The sequence below is a fragment of the Mus caroli genome, chromosome 5 (genome assembly GCF_900094665.2).
Source record: "Mus caroli chromosome 5, CAROLI_EIJ_v1.1, whole genome shotgun sequence".
Taxonomy (NCBI): domain Eukaryota; kingdom Metazoa; phylum Chordata; class Mammalia; order Rodentia; family Muridae; genus Mus; species Mus caroli.
In genome coordinates, this window is record NC_034574.1 from 1,997,027 (window position 1) to 2,021,093 (window position 24,067).

General features: G+C 37.7%; 1 protein-coding gene across 8 annotated transcripts in view; it reads right to left on the reverse strand.

Moving 5' to 3' along the window:
* Cdk14 (cyclin dependent kinase 14) overlaps nt 1–24,067 on the reverse strand; it is a 574,714-nt gene that overhangs the window by 283,326 nt on the left and 267,321 nt on the right. For all 8 annotated transcript variants that reach the window (XM_021162869.2, XM_029477257.1, XM_029477253.1 and 5 more), the window contains 2 exons: nt 11,021–11,083; nt 757–880 (listed from right to left, as the gene is read on the reverse strand). In XM_021162869.2, coding sequence (XP_021018528.1) covers nt 757–880; nt 11,021–11,083 — 187 coding nt within the window. The remainder of the gene's footprint in view (nt 1–756; nt 881–11,020; nt 11,084–24,067) is intronic.

Here is a 24,067-nt window from a genome sequence, read left to right on the forward strand (position 1 = left end):
AAAAAAAAAGCCCAGGAACAGATGAGTTTAGTGCAGAATTCCATCAGACCTTCAAAGAAGACCTAATTCCAATTCTCCTCAAACTATTCCATAAAATAGAAACAGAAGGTACTCTACTCAAATTTCTAAGAACAACTTACAAAAGTTCTACTCTAGGACCTAGAATTTAAATAACCATTCTCAATTACATTGATATAAGCAATATCTGAAATAACAGTCACTTCTGGTAATTTTACACTATTGTTAGATTCCCACATTAATAGAGTCCTTAGGGTAACATACAATTTTGAACGCTGTCCATCCCAGAATGCCCAAAGTGGAACTAAGATGTCATTTCACAGCTCTTCCAAGTTCAATAAAAAGTTTAGAATTCTTNAAGTTGTATGGTATACTTACTATATTTTCATTTTGCTTTTGATTGCTTTTTCATAATAAAAACTAAGATAAGAAAAAAGACTTCTTTAGTACATTTTATGTTCAAAATTGTACTGACATCTTATTCGGTGTCATGTGTGAGTGTCTTGCTATCATGTCAGGAAAACTAATAAGCAGCCTACACATTATAAAAATCTACCAANCTCTATGTTTTACTCCATCACTTTTCAAAAGACAAAAGTAATTTCTTCATTCCAGNAAGAAAAGAATTTCCTGTGATCTGTGGTGGGAGAGGCACTGCAACTAAACAAAGGCAGTGCCACCANCTGCCCAGCACTCTCACAGTGTGGCAAACAGACCGGTAATTAACTGCTTTCCTACCGAAATCTGCCAGCTTCAACTCCCCAGTATCACTGATGAGAAGGTTCTGCGGTTTCAGGTCTCTGTGCAAAATATAGCGCTGGTGGATGTAAGACAGTCCTCGCAGCAGCTGAAATAAAAACAACTGAAAAAAAGGGGTGGAGGGGGTGAGAGTTAGAATCCAAATTTGAATAAATGCCAGTTCATATAGACAGTCTGCCAAATATATTAGTGAGAAAGGGCAACCACCACTAAATTTCCTACCTGTCATTAAGCAAAAAATATGCAAGGTTAGCATATAACCCTTTAATTCATTAAGAAGTGAGTCTGAGAATGCCCAAGACTTCATGGTGTTGATCATGCCACAGAGACTGCAGAATTTGAAAAATCAGGTATTGAGAGTTTCAAACTCTCTAGACCAAGATGATGGCTAAGAAAACAAAGCAATCTATAATATTACAAAAGATGAGAAACTTCATATAAATGTTCTTATTTAGTTCTACAGAAATGGCATGAATATATTATCCTTACATTCAACCATTAACATGCTTCAAGGAACAGAAACACAAGATGATCTGAGACAATCAAAAGAAAACAGTCACATGGTCATACTCATAGCAAATGTGGCCAGACTGCACTTTTACATCTGGCTGTAGAGATTAGCTATTGCCTGAAGATAGCTGTGTACCTTCACTAATCACAGAGCTGGCCAAGCCAAGCAGAGAAAGCAAGATTCAAAAGCAATACTTTGGGAGTCACAAATAATTCCTGAAATGATTATTGGCCTTTGCTTTGGACTTTTACATCAAGGGAATTCTTCTATTTTGGTAAGAGAAGTATGCTGTCCTCGGCATTGCAAAGCCCTTCTTGTGAAGAGGTTACTTGGAAAAGTCACTGTTGTTGACCTACTATTTAAACACTCAATCTTGCCAGAGAAAAATAAAATACATTTGTTTTTCATTTATGTGCCAACAACAACCTGTTCATATAGCCAGCTAGTAACAAAAGGCTGTGCCAAGAAGATCCCACATGACCTAAATGACTGATGTTCTAACAACTCAGAAATACTCAAAAAGAAAAAGAAAGAAATACTCGAGTGAAAAGGACTAGTGACCCCTGAGGGCCTGGGGAACTAGTGTTCCTGGAATTTTCCAACTAGCCAGAGCTATGAAGCCCAAGCACATGTGTCTACTGAGGTAGCATGCTGAGATGACAGTACAATCAAGTCACATCTTTACCTTGACAAATATGCATGGGCTGGAGATGGCTTCAGCTCACTATTTCCACAGGACACGTGGAAAGCTGTGGACCTCTATTCTGAGTCAGAACAGACTGAAATTCTGGTTTAAAGACTCCAGAAAGTAAACATCTTTCCAGAATGTGCCTCCTCTTGACTCTTCCTAGGAGTCAATGCACACCAGTTTCACTCTTAACTGCAAATTATTTTTTATCCTGGGACTTAAGGCTTACAATTTCTATGACACTCCTTATTTCTTCAGTTTAGAGGGAAGATGGGTAGGTAAATTAAATCATGAAGAGTTTCAAAGTCTTTAAGAGACACATGCATGTAGAAAGCATATCCTAAATTTTAGAAATAAACATTTTGTTAAGAAAAATGTGGCTTTGTACAAGATGCTAGGCACTGCTTGGTACCTATAGACTAAGAGATTGGCTGTTGAACCATGGCAATGCTTTCAACCTAAATAGAAATGCAACACCACGCAAATTCCAGCTGATCCCCCATACATTATTGAACAACACCATATTTGACCTTCCTGTTAGGAATTTTAAAGTACACACTAACATTATCTGCATAACAGTGATGGAAAAATTGAGTGTGGTTTCTCCAGATTTCCAAGGAATTAAGTGTGAATGTCAGGATGCAAACTGAGACTATTGGACTACAAAGTCAACTATTGTAGTACAGAAAATGTAGACAAGAATCAACATGTTGATATAGAAGCCACTTCCTCATGACCTCTGAACCACTGAACGGAACTCTGCTTGGAGCTGGGTGCTCAGTCACTACTATTCTATATTCCCCTGCTCTAAGAAATTATGTTCACACCATATTCATAGGCAAGCTACTCTTCAACTCAGTATCCTAGGCCCTGGTGCCTCCCTGACCTCCTTCTCTTTCCTTCCCCAACCTCTGTGCTCCAGATAAACCACTCCAAATCTATGTTCCGACTGTAGATTCTGAACACACCATTCACAGTAGAATTTACCCCACCTCCCACAGGCTGCTTTACCCTCATCATAAACTGGATACACAGTTGTCACTCTGTGCCACTAACAGGATTTCTGAATGAATTGAGAGACATCTGGATAGGGACAGATAAAAAGATCACAGATCGGAAATCCTAGCATCTCAGACAGCTAAGAGCAGAAGTGGATAGATTAAGCAGTACCTAGAGCTTTTTTTCTTCTAATACCATCAGTAATTTCTTCAAATATATACTCCATGTGCCAATCCAGAGGTCATTTAGGATATCATGCTGAAGAAGATTAAAACCAGTGTTAATGAAGGATGAGATTACATGCCTTGAATAGAGAAAAGCCCTAAAATTTAGAGACTAACACAGTCCCACAGAAAATCAAGACAGAGAAAATCTCTACACTGCCAAATACCATTATGCATTGATTGACTGACAGTTACATAAACAGATCCCTGCAGGGGAACAGCTTAGGCTGGATAATGAGACCTAGTTAAACAAGCAAACAGAAGGAAGAAAGGAAGGAAGGAAGGAAGGAAGGAAGGAAGAAAGGAAGGAAGGAAGGAAGGAAGGAAGGAAGGAAGGAAGGAAGGAAGGAAGGAAGGAAGGAAAGAGAGAGGGAGACATGGTGAAGGAAGGTAAGGACCAGGAGGGGAAAAGAAGGGAAAAGCTCTTAGAAGGAAAGGAATGGAGGAAAAAGAAGGGCAGAGAAAAAGGAAGATCTTCACTGAAATCATGAGAAAAGTCGATGAGTCACAATTAGCACCTTATGGTAGCTGCAGTCTCTGTCCTGCCAGGCAGGGTGGGAACACCGACAACTCTGTCCCCGGCTGAGCTTAACTAGAATATGGAATGCTACCATTCAGTGATGATGGAGAAACTCAGTTATGGGGGCTTTCTGCTTACACACAGTCAGGCAAGGACTGAACTTTCTCATGTAAGTTTCTAGGAAAGCCACTCCCTCAGGTGCTGCATAAACCACAAGATAAGTAAGCTCATACCTGGCCTTCTACAAAACAACAGGAAATGTTACAGGGAAAAGCCATCAGAGTGACCCACTCAGGCCAAAGGAAAAACTGTGGGTCAGCATTGTTATTAAAAGTAGCAAATGACAGTGGAACCCACAGAATGACAAAGAAAGAATACAGACAGCTTCTTACTGCCAAGGCCGCCCCAAGTTCTGTTACATATACTATTTAATCCCTTCAATCTAAGGCAATAAAAAAAGTCAGAAACAAGTGTCCTCAAAGTCACCTGTTCTCACGACGCGTGGGAACTTACACTACATCTCACTACTGCATTTACGCTGCTTACAACAAGCATAGCGTGATAGGCAGACATCCAAATAATCAATGTGCTTTCATTATTAAATAAACTCAACTTCTTAAAAGCTCCAATTAGCATATAATGGACTCATGGTTCCCAAGCCTCCTTGTTTTTCTATTCTATTTAAAATCTTCCTAGGAATAAATCATATGGCAGCAGACTGCACCATATTGTATAATGTTGGTAGGTTAGATTTGGAGGCACCTTCCTTTCTCTCTTCTGCAGTGTACATGAGGTCTTCCTTGTACACTTGGTCTTAGAATATCCTACTTAATCCTTCCGAAAAGATTCTTCCAAACACAGCAGTAGACTCTCTGCAGGTTTGCACCCAGTCTGGGCGTGGTCATTTTCTGTAATTGAAATAGCAATGAGAGCAGCTTTAAGCAATGCCCTTGTGAATGGGAACACCAGGAATAGACTCCTCCTCCTCCGCATGGATAAGTTCAGGACGCATACTTCCTAGAAATAACCCCTTTTTCCTCTTTAGTAATGTAAAACTTATTAACATATATAATCATCTTTACTTCTACCTATCTATATCTGTATAGATGATAGAGATATATAGATATAGACATGGACATAGATATAGATATAGAGAGAGATTAAAATAGAATAAATTACGCTTGTTATTACCATGAAATACTTTTAGCTATTTCTTTCTGAAACATGTTAAACAAGTTTTAGAAAGAGAAAAATCAGGTATTCTAATCATAACTTTGAAAATCAACTGATAAAGGTATACAGTGTTGAACTTAATAGATGTCATATTTGTTGCTCAAAGGTATTAGAGACACAGCAACAGATTTATATCTAGACCCTCCCACCAGTGTCGAAAATGTAACTTCAGATGCACTTTATCTTATTTTCTAGAGTCATCCATTTCTATGAATGGTCAGAAATACAAAGATTCTTTAGTATACAAGATTCTCCTTAATACAGGATCAAGCATGGTGAACATTTTGCAGATATCCAAGCCATGAAAATTTCCTTTAAGGTCTGTTTGTTGTCCGTTGGGGTCTATGTAATTTACCAGTAAGAGCTATTGGCACTAGTGCACATCCCCATGCATGCCAGTACTTTCCCACAAACAGAGCTAACCTACTCTGCGGTCATCAGGAGGCCATTTAACATCTCTGTATCTTGGATGCCTCATTTTAAAAAGGATTGTTTGAATTGAGGATGGATACCTTTAACAGCCACATATAGCACTGAATTGTATCATTTCATAATTCTATGAATAACAATGGAATAGACAATAAAGAAAATGACTGGTATCAATCACTTACTGAGATAATATGGTGCATATTATTCTAGGTGTTGTCTACCTATCCACCCTTCTAGAAAAACACTAGAAATATTGCATCCTAAAAATATTCTGTATGTTGCATCAGATAATACTTTTCTTGTCAAGGTAGTTCTTTGATCTGGAGAATCCACAGAATGATTTATCGTGACTCGTTCCATTTAATTAAGCCTCAGAAAAATCTAATGTAAATATTAAGTACTAATTTTAATATAATACATTCAATCACATCCAGGTAGTTTTACTTTATAGTGAGTGCATCACTGCAATTTGTTATGTCAGATTTAAAACAACAGAAAGATTATACAAGGATAGTAAATGAGATGAAATTTTTAAAAACTAGCTAATCCATGACATAAGCCACTGTGTATACACTTGAAAGCATTCATTGCACTATTCAGACAGAGAAATATACAAGGATCCATGACAGTGCATTGGCCAAATGGATGCAATATTTTAAAGTATGTATCTTCTATATCCACATGTGAGGGAACATGCAACAAGAAACTATTCTCATTTCTATCCACTTTGGGTTTTTCTACTTTACTAATTATTAGTTATATTCCAATAATGTCTTCAGAAAGATATATAACATGTTTCAGAATTTCTAAATAATATAAAAATTAATTTACATTTCTAAGATCATGGAACACTAATAAGTTTTTCTTAAAGACAACAGCTTTCTGCATAAGAATACTTTTTAAACCTGAGACTTTGAGGAATGTAGCAAGCTCTTGTGGAAATAACTGCTTTCACTTTATTTGAAAGTTGGGCTAATCAAATCAATTGTCTTCCATCTCATCTTCTTTCACATTTTAGCATAACAGTGGACACCAAGCAAGACAATACCCAGAGTGAGCAGGTTAAAGTTGCAAGATTTGGATCTAGGAAGCCCCTGGGGAGTCAAATCTGTTTGCAAGAAAAGCAGATCTGATACAATATGTAAGCTTCTAGAAGTTACCAGGCTATGTCTGATGAAAAATGCACATAGTCAAGGGTCTTAATTAGGGTTCCTATTGCCTAGATTGAGCAGCAAAGCCAAAAGCATCTTGGGGAGGTAATGGTTTACTTCAGTTAGCAGTTGCATATCCCAATTCACCATGAAAGGACACCGGAACAAGAACGCAAGGCAGAAACATGGAGATGTGCTGCTTAGTTACTGTCCACTCCTGACTTGCTCAGCCAGCTTTCTCATACAACCCAAGAGCACCTGACTAGGGGGCAGCACCACCACAGAGGGATGGACACGATGGACACTCCTGAATCAATCATTAATCAGGACACTGGACAGGCTTGCCTGGAGGCCAATCCTAGGGAGGCATTTTCTCCCTGGGAGTCCCTCTTCCCAGTGATTATAGGTTGTGTCACGTTGACATGAAACTGACCGGAAGACAAGCTTTCTGCTGAATGAAACTACTAATCAGCCCAAACTTAAAAACTTAGCAGAAATCATTTTCCCACACAAAGAAGATGGATAATCACGTTTATTTCAATGATTTTTGTCTATAACCAACTTAAGAGACAAAAACCAGCACAAAATATTTTCATATAATTTGGGAAGGCTAATATAAATTCGTTTTAGAAAAAGAGATAAAGATACAGACGGAAAGACTAACAAATAATGAACAAGTCTAAAAATGTTGGAGAATATTCATCAAAAAAAAAAGCCACATCGCAGAGAAAAACAAATAACTTCAAGAGAGATGTAATAATTAGAGACGAGTGCATTTGGTATAAATGATCACCGAATTTCTCTTAATCCCACAGAGGTATATGACGTAGCAGAAATGTGAACAGTGATAATGCCTATGGCTTATAATAGGTTTCCCAGCATTCCTGGCGAGTCACACAAAAGCCATGCTTACCCAGGACAACAGAAAAGTTCTGAGTAGAGTGTGCAACTCTCCTGAAGCTGCCTTGAAAGACATCCTATAGGTCTTGACAAACATAAGACACAAGTGTTCTGTGCAACATCCATTGCTATATGGAGAGAACCAGGGTGAATAAGCAGCTTAATTCTGAGTCCTAGGATGCCATCTCTCCCATTCCCAATGGGTGCTCCCAACTGGATGCTTCTGCCTCAATATTACATAATCCAGTGATTGTATTCCATCATCCTTTAAATTTGAGTTGTAAAACACTGCCATGGAAGAGTGTACTATTTAACTATCTGGCCTTAATTCATTCCTCTGTCAGCTCCATTAGCTAACAAGCACATCAGCAAGTGACTCCATTGAAGGTCTGACTCCCAGGATAACCATGAGATTCCCTTCTTAGCTGCACCTTGCACGTCTAATACACCATGGACTAGTATGTGCCATTTTATTATATTTTTATTGGCAATCCTTTAAGTTTTAGATGTGAATGTTCTATCTTATAACAAAAACAGGACAAAGTGTTCAAGAGATTCTTGGGCAGGAATCCAGGCTGGATGCAGAATTTTTATAGGAACCCACTACTTAATAGACTCATGAAAAGACTCATATTTCCTAACATACAGAATTAGGAAAAGCTCTATAATACTCCTGCCAATGCATCAGAGGGTATCATTACTAGCTAAATGAGAACTCTAATGAAGTATGCGGAGAAAATCGGGTGTCATTTGGTTTTCTCTCTGGGTATTAGAAAGTCTCATTTAGGAATGTATGCTCAGTGCCATGTGCACAAGGCAAACTTAATTTGGCATCACATTAGTTTATCTGTAACACACCTGCTTGTTCTCTGGACTACGGAAGAACGACAGCAAGTTTTCAACCATAATAAACTTCATAGTATTTTAATTAGTATCTCTACTGACATGAAAAACAGAAGTTGGTTTTTATACCAATAGGATTTCAGATACTTCAGGGAATAAGCTTTTAAAAAAAGAAGATGGTAAATGTAATTTTGCAAAGAATCATCTAGCAAAGTAATTATGCCACAGAAATGGAAACACATTACATAAAACACAGGAAGACTCAATCTCATCAAGATAATAAGATGCCACCATCTCCATCTATGTCTGTCAGCTAGAGACTGCGAAAATTCATCTTTTCTCTTTTCCATAAACGTTAATTTCCAGTCTCTCATGCTTATCAATTTTTAAATACATGAAACCTGAATAAAGGGTAACATTTAAACTGTTTCAGTCATTTAAAAATCAACCGGCCTGCAACTCACTAATGGGCATAAGATTGAAAACTGATACAAATTATGTATGTGACTAAATTATGACTAAACTCCAATGTGCTTTGAAGTAGACAATATTTAAATGTAGAAAAGTAAGCAGTCTCCAAGAAAGCTAAGCAGTTTCCTACATATCAACTTTCATGCTATAGAAATGGGTTGCTATTTCTTTAATCATCATAAATATTAATAAAGAGGCCCTGTCCTCAGGCTTTTACGTCAGGGTTACAATCATCTTCTAGGTGACTAATAGCTGAAATTACTCATCTGTCAAACATGTATACAATGCTTAGATATTAACTATTAGTTAAGAGTTAATGTTTATTTCAAAATGTCACACTGGTAATAGACACGTTCTGTAGGCAATTAAATTAGCAAAATAGTTTGGGAAAATTCATTTAACACTGACTTATTTTCTTGAGCTTATCCAAGTTCGTCTAATGAATGCTACAGACAAATAATAAAACTTTCACAAATATTTTGCTCAAAATTAGTAACAAGTTAGTTTAAAATGTTTCCCGTGCGTCGGTGGAGCCAGAGGTCAAAGGCCAGCCCAGCGGCTCCCTTGCTGTCTCTGGTATACCATGATATATCAGCTTTGTGATACTTAAAATTCTCTACAAATCAAACTTTCATAAGTGTATTACTTTATCTGTTATATTATTTGTTCAGTGTGCTTGGAGTGGTGGCATGTGTGACCCTGTCTATTGGGGAAAACACTGTGGGAGTTTGGTCTCTCCTTACAACAAACGAGTCCTAGGTATGGAACTCAGGTTGTTGTGCTCGGTGGCAAGGGCTTTCACCCAGGGAGCAACCTTCTTTCCGTGTCATTCACATTTTCTCCATAATAAACAGGTATGCATAAAATAAAAAATAAAAATAAAAACAACAGTGTCAAGCTGCACACTGAGAAAAGTCATAGTCAAAACAGACAAATTTGCAGGCTAAATAATTCGGTCATTTCACTTGTTTGTTTCCAACCAAAATATACAGTGAGTATTATCCTCTGAAACTTTGATGGTATTTCACATGTTTAGCCAAATCCTGTGCCTTAAATGAGTTCAAAATCCTTCTAATTTAACTATGTTAGCGTTATTATTCTGTGTGATTCGTGTGTGAGTGTGGGCGCATGAATATATGTGTGTAAGACACGTTTTGGAATGGGATTTTCCCTTTCCTTAGGGAATCCTGTGATTGTAAGTAGGACATGAAGCCTATGTTAGACTGACCCACTGGGCCATCTCCCCAGCCGGGAACATATTCTTTAGAGACAGTAACATTTCACCTGATGGTCAAATTTATATTCATGTAGGACTACTTCATTGTCTCATTTTTAGCTCAAGTGGCTTCCTTTTAATTAATATCTAGCACAGTATTATGAACAGTTGCTAATTTACTAAATATTATTATGTTCTTCATTTTGTATTCATAGATAGAAGTGACAAATATAACCACATTGGGAAATAAGTTAATATCAAATAGAAATACCAATGAGGCATCTGTCACTATCTAATGTCAGTTATCTTTGGGAATAATTTCACCTGCAGTGTAAATCTTAAAAATAAGCCTGGATGAATGACTTGTCTCTCAGCAAACACTGAGAATGTGTTATTCCACCATTGCCCATCACCTCCACCTCCATACTGTGATTCATTCTCTCTCTCTCTCTCTCTCTCTCTCTCTCTCTGCTTAAACTTAAATTTATTTTAGTATGATGTTGAAAACATTAATCATATGAATTAAGGAAACTCTGAGGTACAGCAGGAATCTCATGTGTAAATGGTTGAATTCTTATAACGGCAGCTAAACACACAGCCTCAATGTATAACCATAACAATGAATGCATTCTAATCATAGAACATACATTTTATCTTTCCTTTTTAATGAGAAAATTCTTTAAACCAAGATTAAAAATTCAAGAGGGATAGGCTAATCCCTCTGAATGTAAATTTTTGACAAAAGAACAGATAAATTGTATATTTTGAAATAAAGGCACTTTTATATCACAAATGTTCTTTTAACTCTGTTATCTGAAATTATCAGAAATATAAAAATATTAAAAATCAGAATATATGTTATAACTAAAAGCTGCCACAAAGTACAAAACAATCTGAATGTTTCTGTATTCAAACTAATGTTAAAACACTGCAATTCCCACCAATTAAAATAATTAGTTTTTTTATTATTATGTCCTTTACACAGAAGATTTTAGATTTAAGCTAAAAATACACATATGAAAAATAAAACCTCATGGTCTTAAAATACTGTTTCTTACCTTCACATTATCTGGATGGAGTCCTCCAGGGTGCTTGTCCATGTACTGACATAAATCAGTGTGCTAGGAAAAAAGGGTGAAAATGTATTAACATCCCTCTGGCTATAGCATGATGAATCAATATTTTTCTACTTCAAAGTCAAAATCACCTTCTGGACAAAACAAATACAAAATATGGGAGTTAATTTTTTAGAGTATGCAGTTTCATGCCCCACCAGTCCCCATTTTGAACCATAATAAAACCATCTTCACCTTCAGGTTCTATGTTAACCACATTTGCATTCATAGGAATACATGCTTACAGTTTACTAAGTGCTGGTTTCCTCACTGAGTATACATTCTGATACTTAACAAAAATCCAGTCACAAGTCAACTGAAATTATTTATTTTATGTGAGCTGAAGACATTCAAAACCCTGTTATCCTAGTAAAATTAATAACTGGAATTTTCACACATATATACACATGGTTTTTTTTTTTTTTTAGTTTTCAAGAACTGACTATATTTAAATAACTACAAATTATAAATTAACAAAAATGCTTCCAAAGTAATAACTTTAAGAAAGGACAGACAGGTACCTATTAACACATTCTGCTAATACACAGTTATTTCTCAAGCATGACAAGTTAATGTACCAATGTTAGTTATTTTTCCTTAACTTACTTTTGTTTATGTGATGAATGACAGAAAGCTATTAAAATGGTAGTTTAGTCAGAAGTTTTGTTCTCTTACTGTAAGGCATCCTATGATTTACAAGATAAAACAGTTAAAAGGTAAAACGAATGAACAAGTGTCCTGGTGTCTCTTTGGCTGGAGTAGCTGAGGACCTGCATGCAGGCTTTATAAAGCATTCGAAGACCTTGGCGCAGGCATCATGTCCACAGTTTAAATTTGGTTACTGGAATTTGATTGTACACCAACGGCAACTGCCGATGACACATGGCAGACCTTAAAGTCATCCAGTCATGAGCTTGCAATGATGCTCGGCATATAAGATGGTCACAGGAGTGCCAGGTACCACAACAGAGCACAGAGCATCCATTAACAGAGACCTGCAAGGATCCCTAGAACAATGAAGGGTAGAATCTCTTCTAAACAACTCGGAAAGAAATCTCTTCTGAGAAACAACTTAGCCATTCCAAGAACAAATTAAAAAGAACTGGGACAAGAGAGCTAGTTGATATATGCAGTCTGACTTCACTATTTTATCTAGAACCATGCAGGATGTTGAAAGTCAGACTCAGACTCCACGCTGCTGGAACTATTTAAACTATGGCAGCTGACACACACAAAGAAAGACACAAATGTGTACAAAGTTATACATATAAGATAAGCTCACTTAAACAAACTTAAAATATAATGACATTGGGTCCATGGGGCTTTTCCTGAATTACTATATGCAAGTTTTATTTCAAGCATTTAAGAAACTGAGGGAGATTCATCTTGACCTGAGACTGAGTCTGTAGTCTTCACTTCTGCATTCCTTCATGTGCAGCTAAGCTAACATCAGCTTCAGAAAGGAGTGAATAAAGTACTGAAGAGCATTTGTGTTTTGAAGAATAAATAAAATTGTATATGAATAAACTTTAACCTATAAGGTTATGCATACATTGTGTGTGCTGTGTAATATCCAAAAGGATAGGAATGATACCTAATTGCCATAGTTTTTAACATACAACAAGCAAAATGCCTCGCAGAAGAGATCATATGGCTAGTGCCTGCTGTGGTTGGGACATATCTTCAGTATTCCTCCTCACTGAAAGCTGTATGTGGTAGAAGTCTGCTTCAAAGAACACTGTGTTCAGCATATCTTGTGATATGTAAGAGGCTGGCTCTAGCAGAAGGTCATCCGGTCACTGTGGGCATGTGACTTGAAGGGTGAATGTAGTTCTTGTAGGGCCCTGAGTGAGTTTTCAAAAGAGCTTTTTGTTTGTTTTTCATATCTATCATTAGAGACAGGATCTCACAAGGTGGCCTATAATGAACTTGAATTAGTTATCCTATTAAGTACTAAATTCACAAACACATGCCATCACGTCTGCGTGACAGCACACTTTTACAGGAGACCTAAATTCCTCATGGCTTCCAGTCTTGCTCTATGATATTTTTCTCAAAGGGCCATCTACCCTGGTACCCTGTCATGAAGTAATACAGCCAGATGAATCCTAGCCAGAGCAGCACTGCGCTATGTGTGCTTGCATCCCACTAAGTATGAGATAATCACCCTGTTTTCTGAGTGTGAGGACACAGGTGTGTTGTCATAGTAAGGGAATATACACTACTGCAACAACAAATTTATGTCACCTTACAGTTGCTAAAACCATAAACCGGAACTTACAAAAAAATGAAAATTCATGATATTCTCAAACATAAACTGAAAACAATAAAGAAAAATAAGGAAGGACAGAATTAAAAAGTACAGGATCTGGAGAGATGGCTCAGTGATTAAAACTACTCTTCCAGAGGCCCATTGGACTTGCAAACTTTATATGCCCCAGTACAGGGGAACGCCAGGGCCAAAAAGTGAGTGTAGGTGGGTAGGGGAGTTGGGGGGGTGTATTGGGGACTTTTTGGATAGCATTGGAAATGTAAATGAGGAAAATACCTAATTAAAAAGAAACAAAAAAACCCTACTCTTCCAGAGGTCCTGAGTACAATTCCAGGAACCACATGTTGGCTCACAACCATTGGCAATGGGCACTGATGGCCTCTTCTGGTGTGTCTGAAGACAGATGCATGTACTCATACACAATAAACAAACAAAAAACCAAACAAATATTTTCAAATTTAAAATACATATTTTATAATATATGCATGTTTATATTTTGTGATTTATGCAAGTAAGCAGCAAAATGACATTATATAGAGCATACATAAAATGTGGCATGAGGCAATACAAAATTTCACAGAACAGAAGACAAGAAATGTCCCAACAGTTCTGTAACCAACAATGGAACACGTCACTATAATGCAGGATTTGACTGAGGAATCAAGAGAAAGGAAGATGAAAATTTACCAAAAGGCTCTAACTCCTCACTACAAAACTCAAGAAATAAAATAGGCAGAAAGACCAAAAGGATAAAGACATGAGTTACAGAATGAAGGAGGAGCTTTGTTTCTGTGATGAAAAAAACTCACTGTATGTTAAAGAGATTATATTTTTTTAACATAAATGGCACAGTAGTGCAAACTGACAAGAATTAACCACCATAAGAACAGCAGAAGAGCTTTCAGATGGCAACAAGCATTGCCCTTTTCATACCAGTGAATAAAGTTCACAGCAAACCATCTGAGTTAGTCAAACATAGATGTAGAACTCTTCTTTTTGACATTGGAGTACCAATATCCATAAGCAACGATCTGGCAAGTCATTGCAATACAGCAGCCATTCCTAGGAATGAACCTCATTTCTATGCTTCATTTACATTTTACTCGATCCAATGACTAATCAAGAAACAACCAGATCCTCTCAAGGACAAAGATGGAAAGGGAGCCTTACCTTTTATCTGTGAGCCATCTTTGGAATTTTTCAGGTAAGCCTATTTTTTAAGAGATCAGAATTTAAGACTCACATGACTCTTTTAATAAAACTAATCTAATCTAAGTTGGGCATGATGGCACACTTCTTTAATCTCAGCATTCAGGAGGCAGAGGTAGGTAGATCTCTGAGTTTGAGGCCAGCCTGCTCTATATACGCAGACCGTGCCACAAAACCTCAAAATAAAACAACAATGACAAGAAGAACTACAAGGAGACTAATCTATACATTCTGAAAACCATAAAGCAATCCTTCGGTTTAGTTGGGTGCATTTTTTTCTTTCTCAGTAACACATAAAACAGTTCTCCCAACCAATAGCATGGCAGTAAGGAGAAACCAGAGCTAAACAGGCAAAGGAAGTTGATACAAAAGGAAAACGGGAAAAATAAATATTTTCATGAGAATTTCTAGAAAAAATAAGTCAAGCCATCAAAACTGTCTTCAGTCGATCAATGTAATGAACTCTAAACTACAGAGCAGTGAAAAGTGAGCCAAGCATGAATTATCTCGAAACTCCGGAGATTAAATACAGCAATGACAAAAGCAATGGATTAGATAACCAGTGAAGGAGAGGGAAAAGACATCAAAGAACAATGATAACCCTGCCATGTAGACACTCTACAAATTATCATACCAGGTAGCAGGATACAATACAAAGGGACAGACTAACAAATCTAGAGAAAACACAGAAAAGGCTCAGGATGAAGTAAGAGCTAAGTATGTGTTAAAGTGTGCCTCAAAAAATCAACAAAGTAAGGGCATGGGACCGTGGTGATATTAAAGAACTCTTAGGACATTACACACATGACCCACGATGGTTTTGCAGTAAAAACATAACAAAGCCTTCACTCTAATGTGGTTTAACTGCTGTGGGTTTTAAATGAATTGTTTTCATCTTGGCAAAAAAATAAAGTAGTTGTAAATTTTGTTAAAAATTGAAAAATAAAAATAAAGCAAAAGTCCTGATTCTCAAGGGATGCACGTGACCCATTTAGTGCAAGTCCTGTGACGCAGCATCATGAAGTGCAGGAGAGATTTCCAGAGACCAGTTCTTAGGAAATTATATTTTTTAAATTACTGAATTTCTTTAATTACTTCTTAAATTTATTTTGCATCTTAAATAATATTACTTATTAATTCTTTGAGAATTTCATAATACATGTAAGATACTTCAATCAAGCCTTTAAATATTTACGTCAACATTTATTTAGACATAAGGCACAGAAACAGTTTGTGGGCACGTGAGCAGGTAAATCATCTCCATGCTGACAGGGCTATCAGTAGTCACATGACCTCTCACTGTTCCATCATCTTCACCTGTGTGATGGACAATAATCAGCACACCTACCTCAGACTGCTGTTCTAGAAAATTAATGAGTAAATAACCATGCCATTTTCAGAACACTAGCCAGTTAGCAATAGAGATGAGAGGAAGAGGATGAGGAGGAGGAGGAGGAAGAGGAAGGAGAGAAGGAGGGGGAGGAGGAGGGGGAGGAGGAGGGGGAGGGGGAGGAGGAGGAGGAAGAAGAGGAGGGGGAGAGGGGAGGAGGAGGTGGTGGTGGTGGTGGTTCTGTGTTGTGTTTAAATTGAGGAGGGATGTTTTGAAGTATTGAAATTTTAAAATGAGAATAAACATCTAGTGAGAGAGAAAAATTGACACTATGTGGTAGTGTTTCATGAGAGCATGTGTGACTCCTGTCTGTATGCTCATTCAGTTTTGCATTGTACTATTCTCTATGCTCAACAACTCAGTGACACAACACATGTATATGGACCTTAGAGTGTACTGAGTGATTAGAAACAAGAGTCTGAAGAACTCTATGCAGGATGGGCCAGCATGAGTTCTCGGCCAGACATTGCTGCCCAGTGTTGGCAAATCTACACACACTAAAAGCTGCTATTTCCCCTTTCTACTTTTAAAGGTTTCTTCCAATTATTGTCATTAAAAATAAAACAACAGGAGCAAACCCTTCCTTTTTTAACACGGAGCATTCTGCCTTGGGCTGAATCAGATGTAGCAAAATTACAAACTTCATTAAATCTTTAACTTCTTGCCTCAGTTCTGGACAGTGTGACATTTTATGATTTGGACTGGTGTAGAAATAGGGGTTAAATAATGATATTGCATGGCACTTCTTGATCCTTCCGGTGCTCAGTGTTCATCCAGGTTCAATTTTCAGCAGAGCTTCTGAGTGGAGAATGACAAACAGATCCGTCTCTTGTGATGATGGGCAGGTGCTCTCAGACCCATCTGGCTTGATCTCTGGCACTTGCAGAGATCTGGACGGCTGCTGTCTCTCAAGCAGCTCATCCCCTGCTAATGTCCCCAGGGCTGTGTGCGCTAGCCTCTCTCCTTGCCTTACGATACTGTTGCTCCCCTCATGGGACCACCTCACCCCCACAACTTTCACATCAGTGCTCTTTTGCCTCAGGATAATGCCATTTAGAAGCACTACGGATACCTGTGTTTGACAGGTTTATATTTGATGGCTAGAATTTCAAATCAGTCTTCCATGGAGTGGCTGGTTCCAAGTGTGCCTAGATTCACAGACCATGTGGAAATAGAGGAGGGGCAGTCTTTGACTCTAAACATTCAGTCCCTACATAGCTATATCTTTCTTCTTTAATGCTGATTGCTTTGGGGGCATTTGTAAAAGAAGAAATCTGGGGTGACCCATGAATGCAGAGTCCACTGAGGAGTAAATGTTTAAAACAAAATAATTTTGTAAGGTTCTGAATCTGTTGGTGATCCCGATGGAATTTCTTATGAAAGGATCACATTAGCAATAGCAGGCAAGACAGAATTTTTGCTTTGTAAATTCAAGGCTTGGAGAGACCACAGAAAATGAAAGGGTTCACTTAGCAAGGCAGAGTCTGGGTGAACTTGAGCCATATGCAGGCCTGAGAAGCACAGTGACCACTATCAGTCCTGTGCCAGTCAATCATAAAGCTCAACTAGAAAGGCATGAATGAAAACCCATGCATGACAACATTAACAAGGTCCTAGGCAAAACAGCCCTGTACAGAGAGAAGCAGGAAAATGGGAAGCGGGAGGAAAAAGGCGGGACAACAAGGGGAAAGGCAGGTGAAGGCTGGACTCCAACCTTCAACTTTCTGTTGTTTCCATGTCTGTCCCATAGCCCTTTTGAATCTGGCCTGGGACAGGAGACAGAAATGATTAAGTTCCACAGAATACTGCTGCTGCAAAAGTTATAGGAACTGTGGCAGTCTCTTAGACATGAAGGTTTACCCACTTTCCATATGCAGAAATGAATTTATTCAATTGTTAGAGATTGCCCAGCCTTCATTATACACATACGGATCTTTTTATTCTACTTTAATCTTCATGAATTCAGGTTTTAGTGGTAGGCTCCAAACAATCAGACTCCATATCCATAAGTTACCACGTGACTCGGGGTAACTCTGCCTCTGAGGGCCCAGACTTGCAGAAGGACTTTTCTCATCAGACAAGTCCGGCCCCTTCTCAAACATACGTATCTGGATCTGTTCACTCGGAATGTGAAGTATTTGTCCACAGTATTTGTCAGCTAATTCTGACGTCTGGAAGAGCTGCCAAAATATGAGAACAAAAATAGCACAGTCCTATTTTTAAGCATCTAGGCTAAAAATAAAGAAGTCCCTCAGAGAGGAAAACCAACCGACCCCATCTTCGTAAAATTACACTAAGTAAAGCCTCCACAGCCTTTACAGTATTCATGTGATTTTCCCTTTGTCAGAGAGAGGAAAATCAATATATTCATACTTAGAGAAATTTTATCATGTTGAGGAAAACAGTCTTAAGCATAAGAATGTGCAGAGATCACAGAGGCTAGAGACTACTTTGGAATTTCTGTGTTCTTAATACGTGCATTGATTTTATGGTTAAAGACCAAAGCTCAGTGATAATTCATAATTTATGAACAAAATATCATTGAGGCACATAGTTAAAACTGCATGGTGTATGCTCTATGGTAAGAGCTAGCTGCTAAAACAGGCAAGCTGGAGGCATCACAACAGAAAGCCTCTTTGCCTTCACTGACCTTGGAATTTTTGAAAATACTCTTATTACACAACCAACTTTTCATCTATGGACCATATTTTCATCTAGGCAAGAAAGCCAAAGACCAAAGAGCAAGACACTGCAAATAAAAACACCGAAATTGTCTGAAGGAAATGAACCATTTTTTTGTCTTCTGCTCTTCAGTGGTATCCTATTTGGTCACAAATTTAAGGCAATGCCAATGACTTTTACTGTGACAATAGTAATTGCAGCTCCTGATTGAGATTACCTTTACTAGTACTGTGCTGTATCTAGGACACAACACATGTAAGTTTCTGTCAACTGTGAGGACTAATTGCTATTGTCAGTTGACTAGAACAAGCATGCCCTGGGAGACACATACCCAGACATGGCTATGAGGGTGTTCCCAAAGAGGATGACCCGAGGAGTAGATTCCGGTCCTCAGAGTGGGCGGTACTAACCCTTGGGATGTTGTTCAAAATAAATAAAAATGGCACAAAGAGAAAGCCAGGTGAACACCACCATTCATCTCTCTCTGCTTCTTGACTAGAGAGGCAAAATGACCATCTAGCCCACAATCCTGCTATGTCTTCCTGACATAAAGAAATCGTATCTCTACAACTGTATTGCAAAATGAATCCTTCCTTCCCTAAAGTTACTTACTAGCAGATCAATAGGAAAAGAAGAGGACAATCATCGGATCATGTTGTTAGAATGCTGTCTGAAGGTCAGTATCAATTCAAATATCACTTGACAGTGGTTAGGAGTGTGGGAAGACTACCATTGTTCTTCTTAATCTATTTAACCTTAGCTCATTACCATCACACAGTTCCTCTGGGGACTTCACTGCTCCAGGCAAATGAAGAAAACCTACAGACAGAAGCTGAACATTTTCTTCTACAGCAATCAGGAGCTTTTTCCTCAAGGTATAATCTCAATTTTAAACAACTCAGATTGCTGTTTAAAGAATTAAAACACCAAATTACTGAGCAGTTCCCTTCACACTGCTCTTATGTGCTGCCTACAGCTTTGAATTGACCTTGAAATTGTATCCCCACGGTGAAGCTAAGCAGCACTCACCTATTCAGTCCCAAGTCACAATTAACCAAACCATAGCGTTGCAAGTTTCAAAACACGAGAGTCATTCATTAATAAATAGGAATGAAAAGAAAACTTAGCCTACAGCATTTAGGCAAAATCACAGGCATGCCAGGCATCTGGTGAACAGAGCTTACATCCACTACATATAAGAAAGAGCTATTTCTTTAAACTGTGCTGTAAGGTCAACTTTAAGCAAGCAATCAACTATTATTGAGCCTTAACACTCATGCATTATAATTCCCCAGCATCTTTCACAAAAACAAATATTGTAAAGTTCCACACAGGTGCCACCTCTTTCCTCTGAGGTTCCAATTATAACTAAATTATTGAGCTTCTGATGATATAATAACAAGGCACAACATGAAGAGAGACAACATGGCCTTCCAATCTATTCTACCCTGACACGAGCAAAGATATTATTCTCAAGTATTTCACTGTTTCTATACAAACTCCCTTTAAATATTACAAAGCCTGTTTCTAGGCTATTTTAATTTATCTTGATTTAAACAACACAGGAAGAGTTTGAAATTCTCTCAATAAGCCACACATATATTCCTTAGGGAAGGGTAAAAGTAATTAGGACACAAGTAGATTATCCTACATAAAAATTCTTCTTTAATAACTAGGGTGGAACAGCATACTTGTAATTGAATTATACATTTCTTTGTAATCATTTAGCTTATTCTCCTCCCTTTTGGTAATAATAAATCTATGTGTGGCTGCCCATGATTCTGCCTAAATGCTCTCAGCTGTCATTTCTCAACCCGAGATACACGAGCAGCCTGAGGCTGGTGAGTGAACAGGAAATGTTTCCAACGGCATTCCCATCATGCACAACCAGCAACCTGAAATATCCCTTCCATTAAAACAAAATGCTATTTGACTTCTGGGAATAGCATCACACAGAGACAGATCAGACAGCTTCACAAAGGCAGGCAGGCAGGCAGACCTCTGCAAGCCATTTTTCTCTCATAAAAGGAACGCAGACGTTCATGCTCCAATAGTTTGTGTCTCTAGTAGTTTTAGAATTGTTGAAGGTAACTCTTAAAGTGAAAAGCATTTTTATCTGCGGGAGTCTTAGGAAAGGGGACAATTTAGGAATTCTGTGGAAAATGTCTACTGCACATTCTACAGGATGCAATTTACAGTGGGGTGAAGCTGTGCTGAAGGTGCTCTGCAAAGCCAAGTCATGAAAGGGCAACTGCCTATGCTTCATGCATCACACAGCAAACCATGCAGGGGACTAAACCACACAAGACAATGGGATGGCATCAGCTTCAAATAGCAACCTTGGGAAATGTACATTGCACTTTGAGACAAGGCTGAGTTTTTTTAAGGAAAAATAGAAGCATAAAAATAAAGAGAATGGAATATAGGCAAGGGAGCTGGTCACACAAAGACACATGGCTTAGAAAATGAATTATTCTGAGTGAAACTCAAGTGTATAAAATTTTTCATTTAAAACATATTAATATTAGAACACCTTATGAGAAGGATATTCAATAAACATTGATTTCCCATAAGAATCTGAAAAAAAAGGTTAAAATTGTTTAATTTTTCTTTTTCTCATGATGTGCCCTAAAGTTAATATTTTTTAAATTAAAAATTATATACTGGAAGTTCTCTGCAGTATAGTTCATTTTCTAAGCCACATATTTCTGTCTGGCCAGCTCCTATACAAGTGCTATCTTAAAGGAGGGAGATAGTTCAATGGATAAAGTGCTTGCCAGACAAGCATGAGAACCTAAACTCAAATTACCAGCACCAACACAAAGAATTCAGGTGAGTCTACCTTTAATAACAATATGGGAAGCAGAGACGGAATCCTAGAGCAAGCTGTCTGGCTAGACTAGATGCACTGGGCACATCTGTTTGGGGTAAGAGATACTGACTTAGTAAAGAAAGCATAGAACAATTAAGGGAGACTCTAGATTTCAACCTCTGGCCTCCAAATGCATGCCTACATATGTTGCACATGTACACACACGCACACACACACACACACACACACGGATACATGCAAAAGAGAAAAAGAATCTGGAATAGTAGTCAAGAATATCTTAACTCTGAACTCTGAAGCCACTCTGCTAGAAATATTGGAGACTGTAAAATTACAGAGAGCAACAACAACAACCAAAACAATGGGATTTGAAACAGGGAGAGATCAAAAGGTAGAGAAGAGACCAAGACCAGAGAGGAAAACAGTAGCAAATAAAGTGGACATTCTACAATAATTTTGGTTCAGTTTTGATTCCTTGTTTTGAGACTGTAGGGAGACATGATGTTGTCAGGCTGGCTTGGACCTCCAGGCTAACTACAACTTCCCAAGTATTAAAGCAAGAGTATTGAGCTACCATGACAAGCATGGGATAACTTGCTGGCTACAAAGATGACTAGAAGAGCTACTTCATAAGCTTGCTGTTTAGGTAAGATAACAGTTATAGGGAGTTGGTTACAGAAATAAGTGTCTTAGAAAATTAATTGTGCTAAGGGGGGCTTTGAGAGCATATAATTCTTAATTTTAAAAATATTAATTTTTGAATAGCCTGTGAGAAGGAGAAAAATAGACTTTGTTGATCCATTTCTTGGGCAAGTCATCTGAAAAGTCTGTGTCACTTGTATTAATCTTAAAGGAGTGAAATATTTAAAAAATTCATAAGATGAATAAAACATCTTCACTACATAGAAACTTGGTAACAATTATGAGAAAATAGCAAAGAGAGCTAAATTTGTGCCAATGAGTTCTTCCTCTTTTTAAAAAAAAGGGACCATTTATAATCCCATTCATATATTTGACCTGCTAATAACACATTTACAAAACAAAAGGACAGAGAACGTATATTGGAAGCAGTGTTAATATAATTTTCCTAAATACCATAGAATTCTTCCTCATCACCTGAGGAAGGAAGCCTGTAGGCCATAACTCCAAAATAGGACTAATCAAAACTCTCATGTACGCGAGAGATGTCTGGAAAAAAATCCATTATGTTACAAATACACTTTCTCCCACAATGTACAGAGACATGTGTTTAGAGAACGACTTTTGAAGCCTGAAAGACATCAAGACTTAAAGACTGAAGTCTTAAAAATGTCTGTTATGGTCATAGAGGAGGTGACAATTTAGAGTACATGTGAGGTATAAGTACAGGTAGGTAAAGACCTCCCATCTTCCCCTCACCTTTCGTTGTTGTTGGGTTTTTGTTATTGTTCTTGTTGTTGTTGTTATTTTGTTTTTTCATTTGTTTGTTTTTGTATTTGTTTTTTGCTTTGTTTGTAGCACGGTCTCACTATATAGCCCAGGATAGCCTGGAACTCAGTATGCAGTCCAGACTGGCCTCAAACAATGATCTTCCTACCTCTGACTTCTCAGTGGTGGGTTTACAGATGTTCGCCATGGTACCTAGCAAGAAGTTTGTTTCCCAAATCAGAGTTTGCTTTTTAAATTATTTCAATACATTTAGGGGCAAATGAACTTCAGGTTTCTCAAGTTCTGTGAGTGTAAAAGCGCAAGTCCTTACCTACAGACTATGATGATCAGCGGCAGTGTCATATCTCTCAGAAATTTAAACGGATTGCTTTAAAGCAGTACCTCTTTCTACAGTGAACATAAAAAAGGCTCTGATTCACAAAGCATGCAGGAAATCACTTTAATTCTTGCATTCTTAGTATTTCTAGAATTTTCAATGGATTAGAAATTCAGACCCATGGATATCCAAAAAGCAAATCATTGTCCTGCTTGTGATTCAAAAAAAAAAAAAAAAAAAAAGACAAAGAGCAGCTTTATTTTGTCACTATGATCTTTCCTTGGGTCACAGGGAATTTTGCTGAGGGTGTGTGTGAAATCACAGGAAATCCAACCAAGAAAGCAATTTCCTTGTTTCCTCAAAGTTTGGACACTGGCAATACTTCCAGCGATAACTTCCCCAAGCATCCGACATATTTATCAGGAATACTTGATGCTGCTTTAGTGGGAACCTTCAGGTTTTAGAAGCATAAACTAATGCTATGGCTAATCTATTATGCCTTTTAGCTCTAATGCCAAGCTCTAGTCGGTGAGTTGGCATTGAATACCCCTCCCTTCTGTTGATCTGGTACAATTTGCCAAAAGAGAGGTTGTTGAAAAGATTTCAAGAAAAAAAAAAAAAAAAAAAACCTCACTGCTTGGTTATAGAACAATTCAGCTGTGCTTTCCTGATTCCAGGGTGAACACATTTGAAAATTTGCCTCTGCCAATTTCAAACATGAATCAAATATACCATAAATAACTTTGTACAGTCATACTGGACAATTTGAGTAAAATATCCCTCAATATTTACTTCAAACTAATTAGTAGGCTTGGCACATGATCAACTCACCATCTGAAACTGGTTATAATTTCTATCAAGGA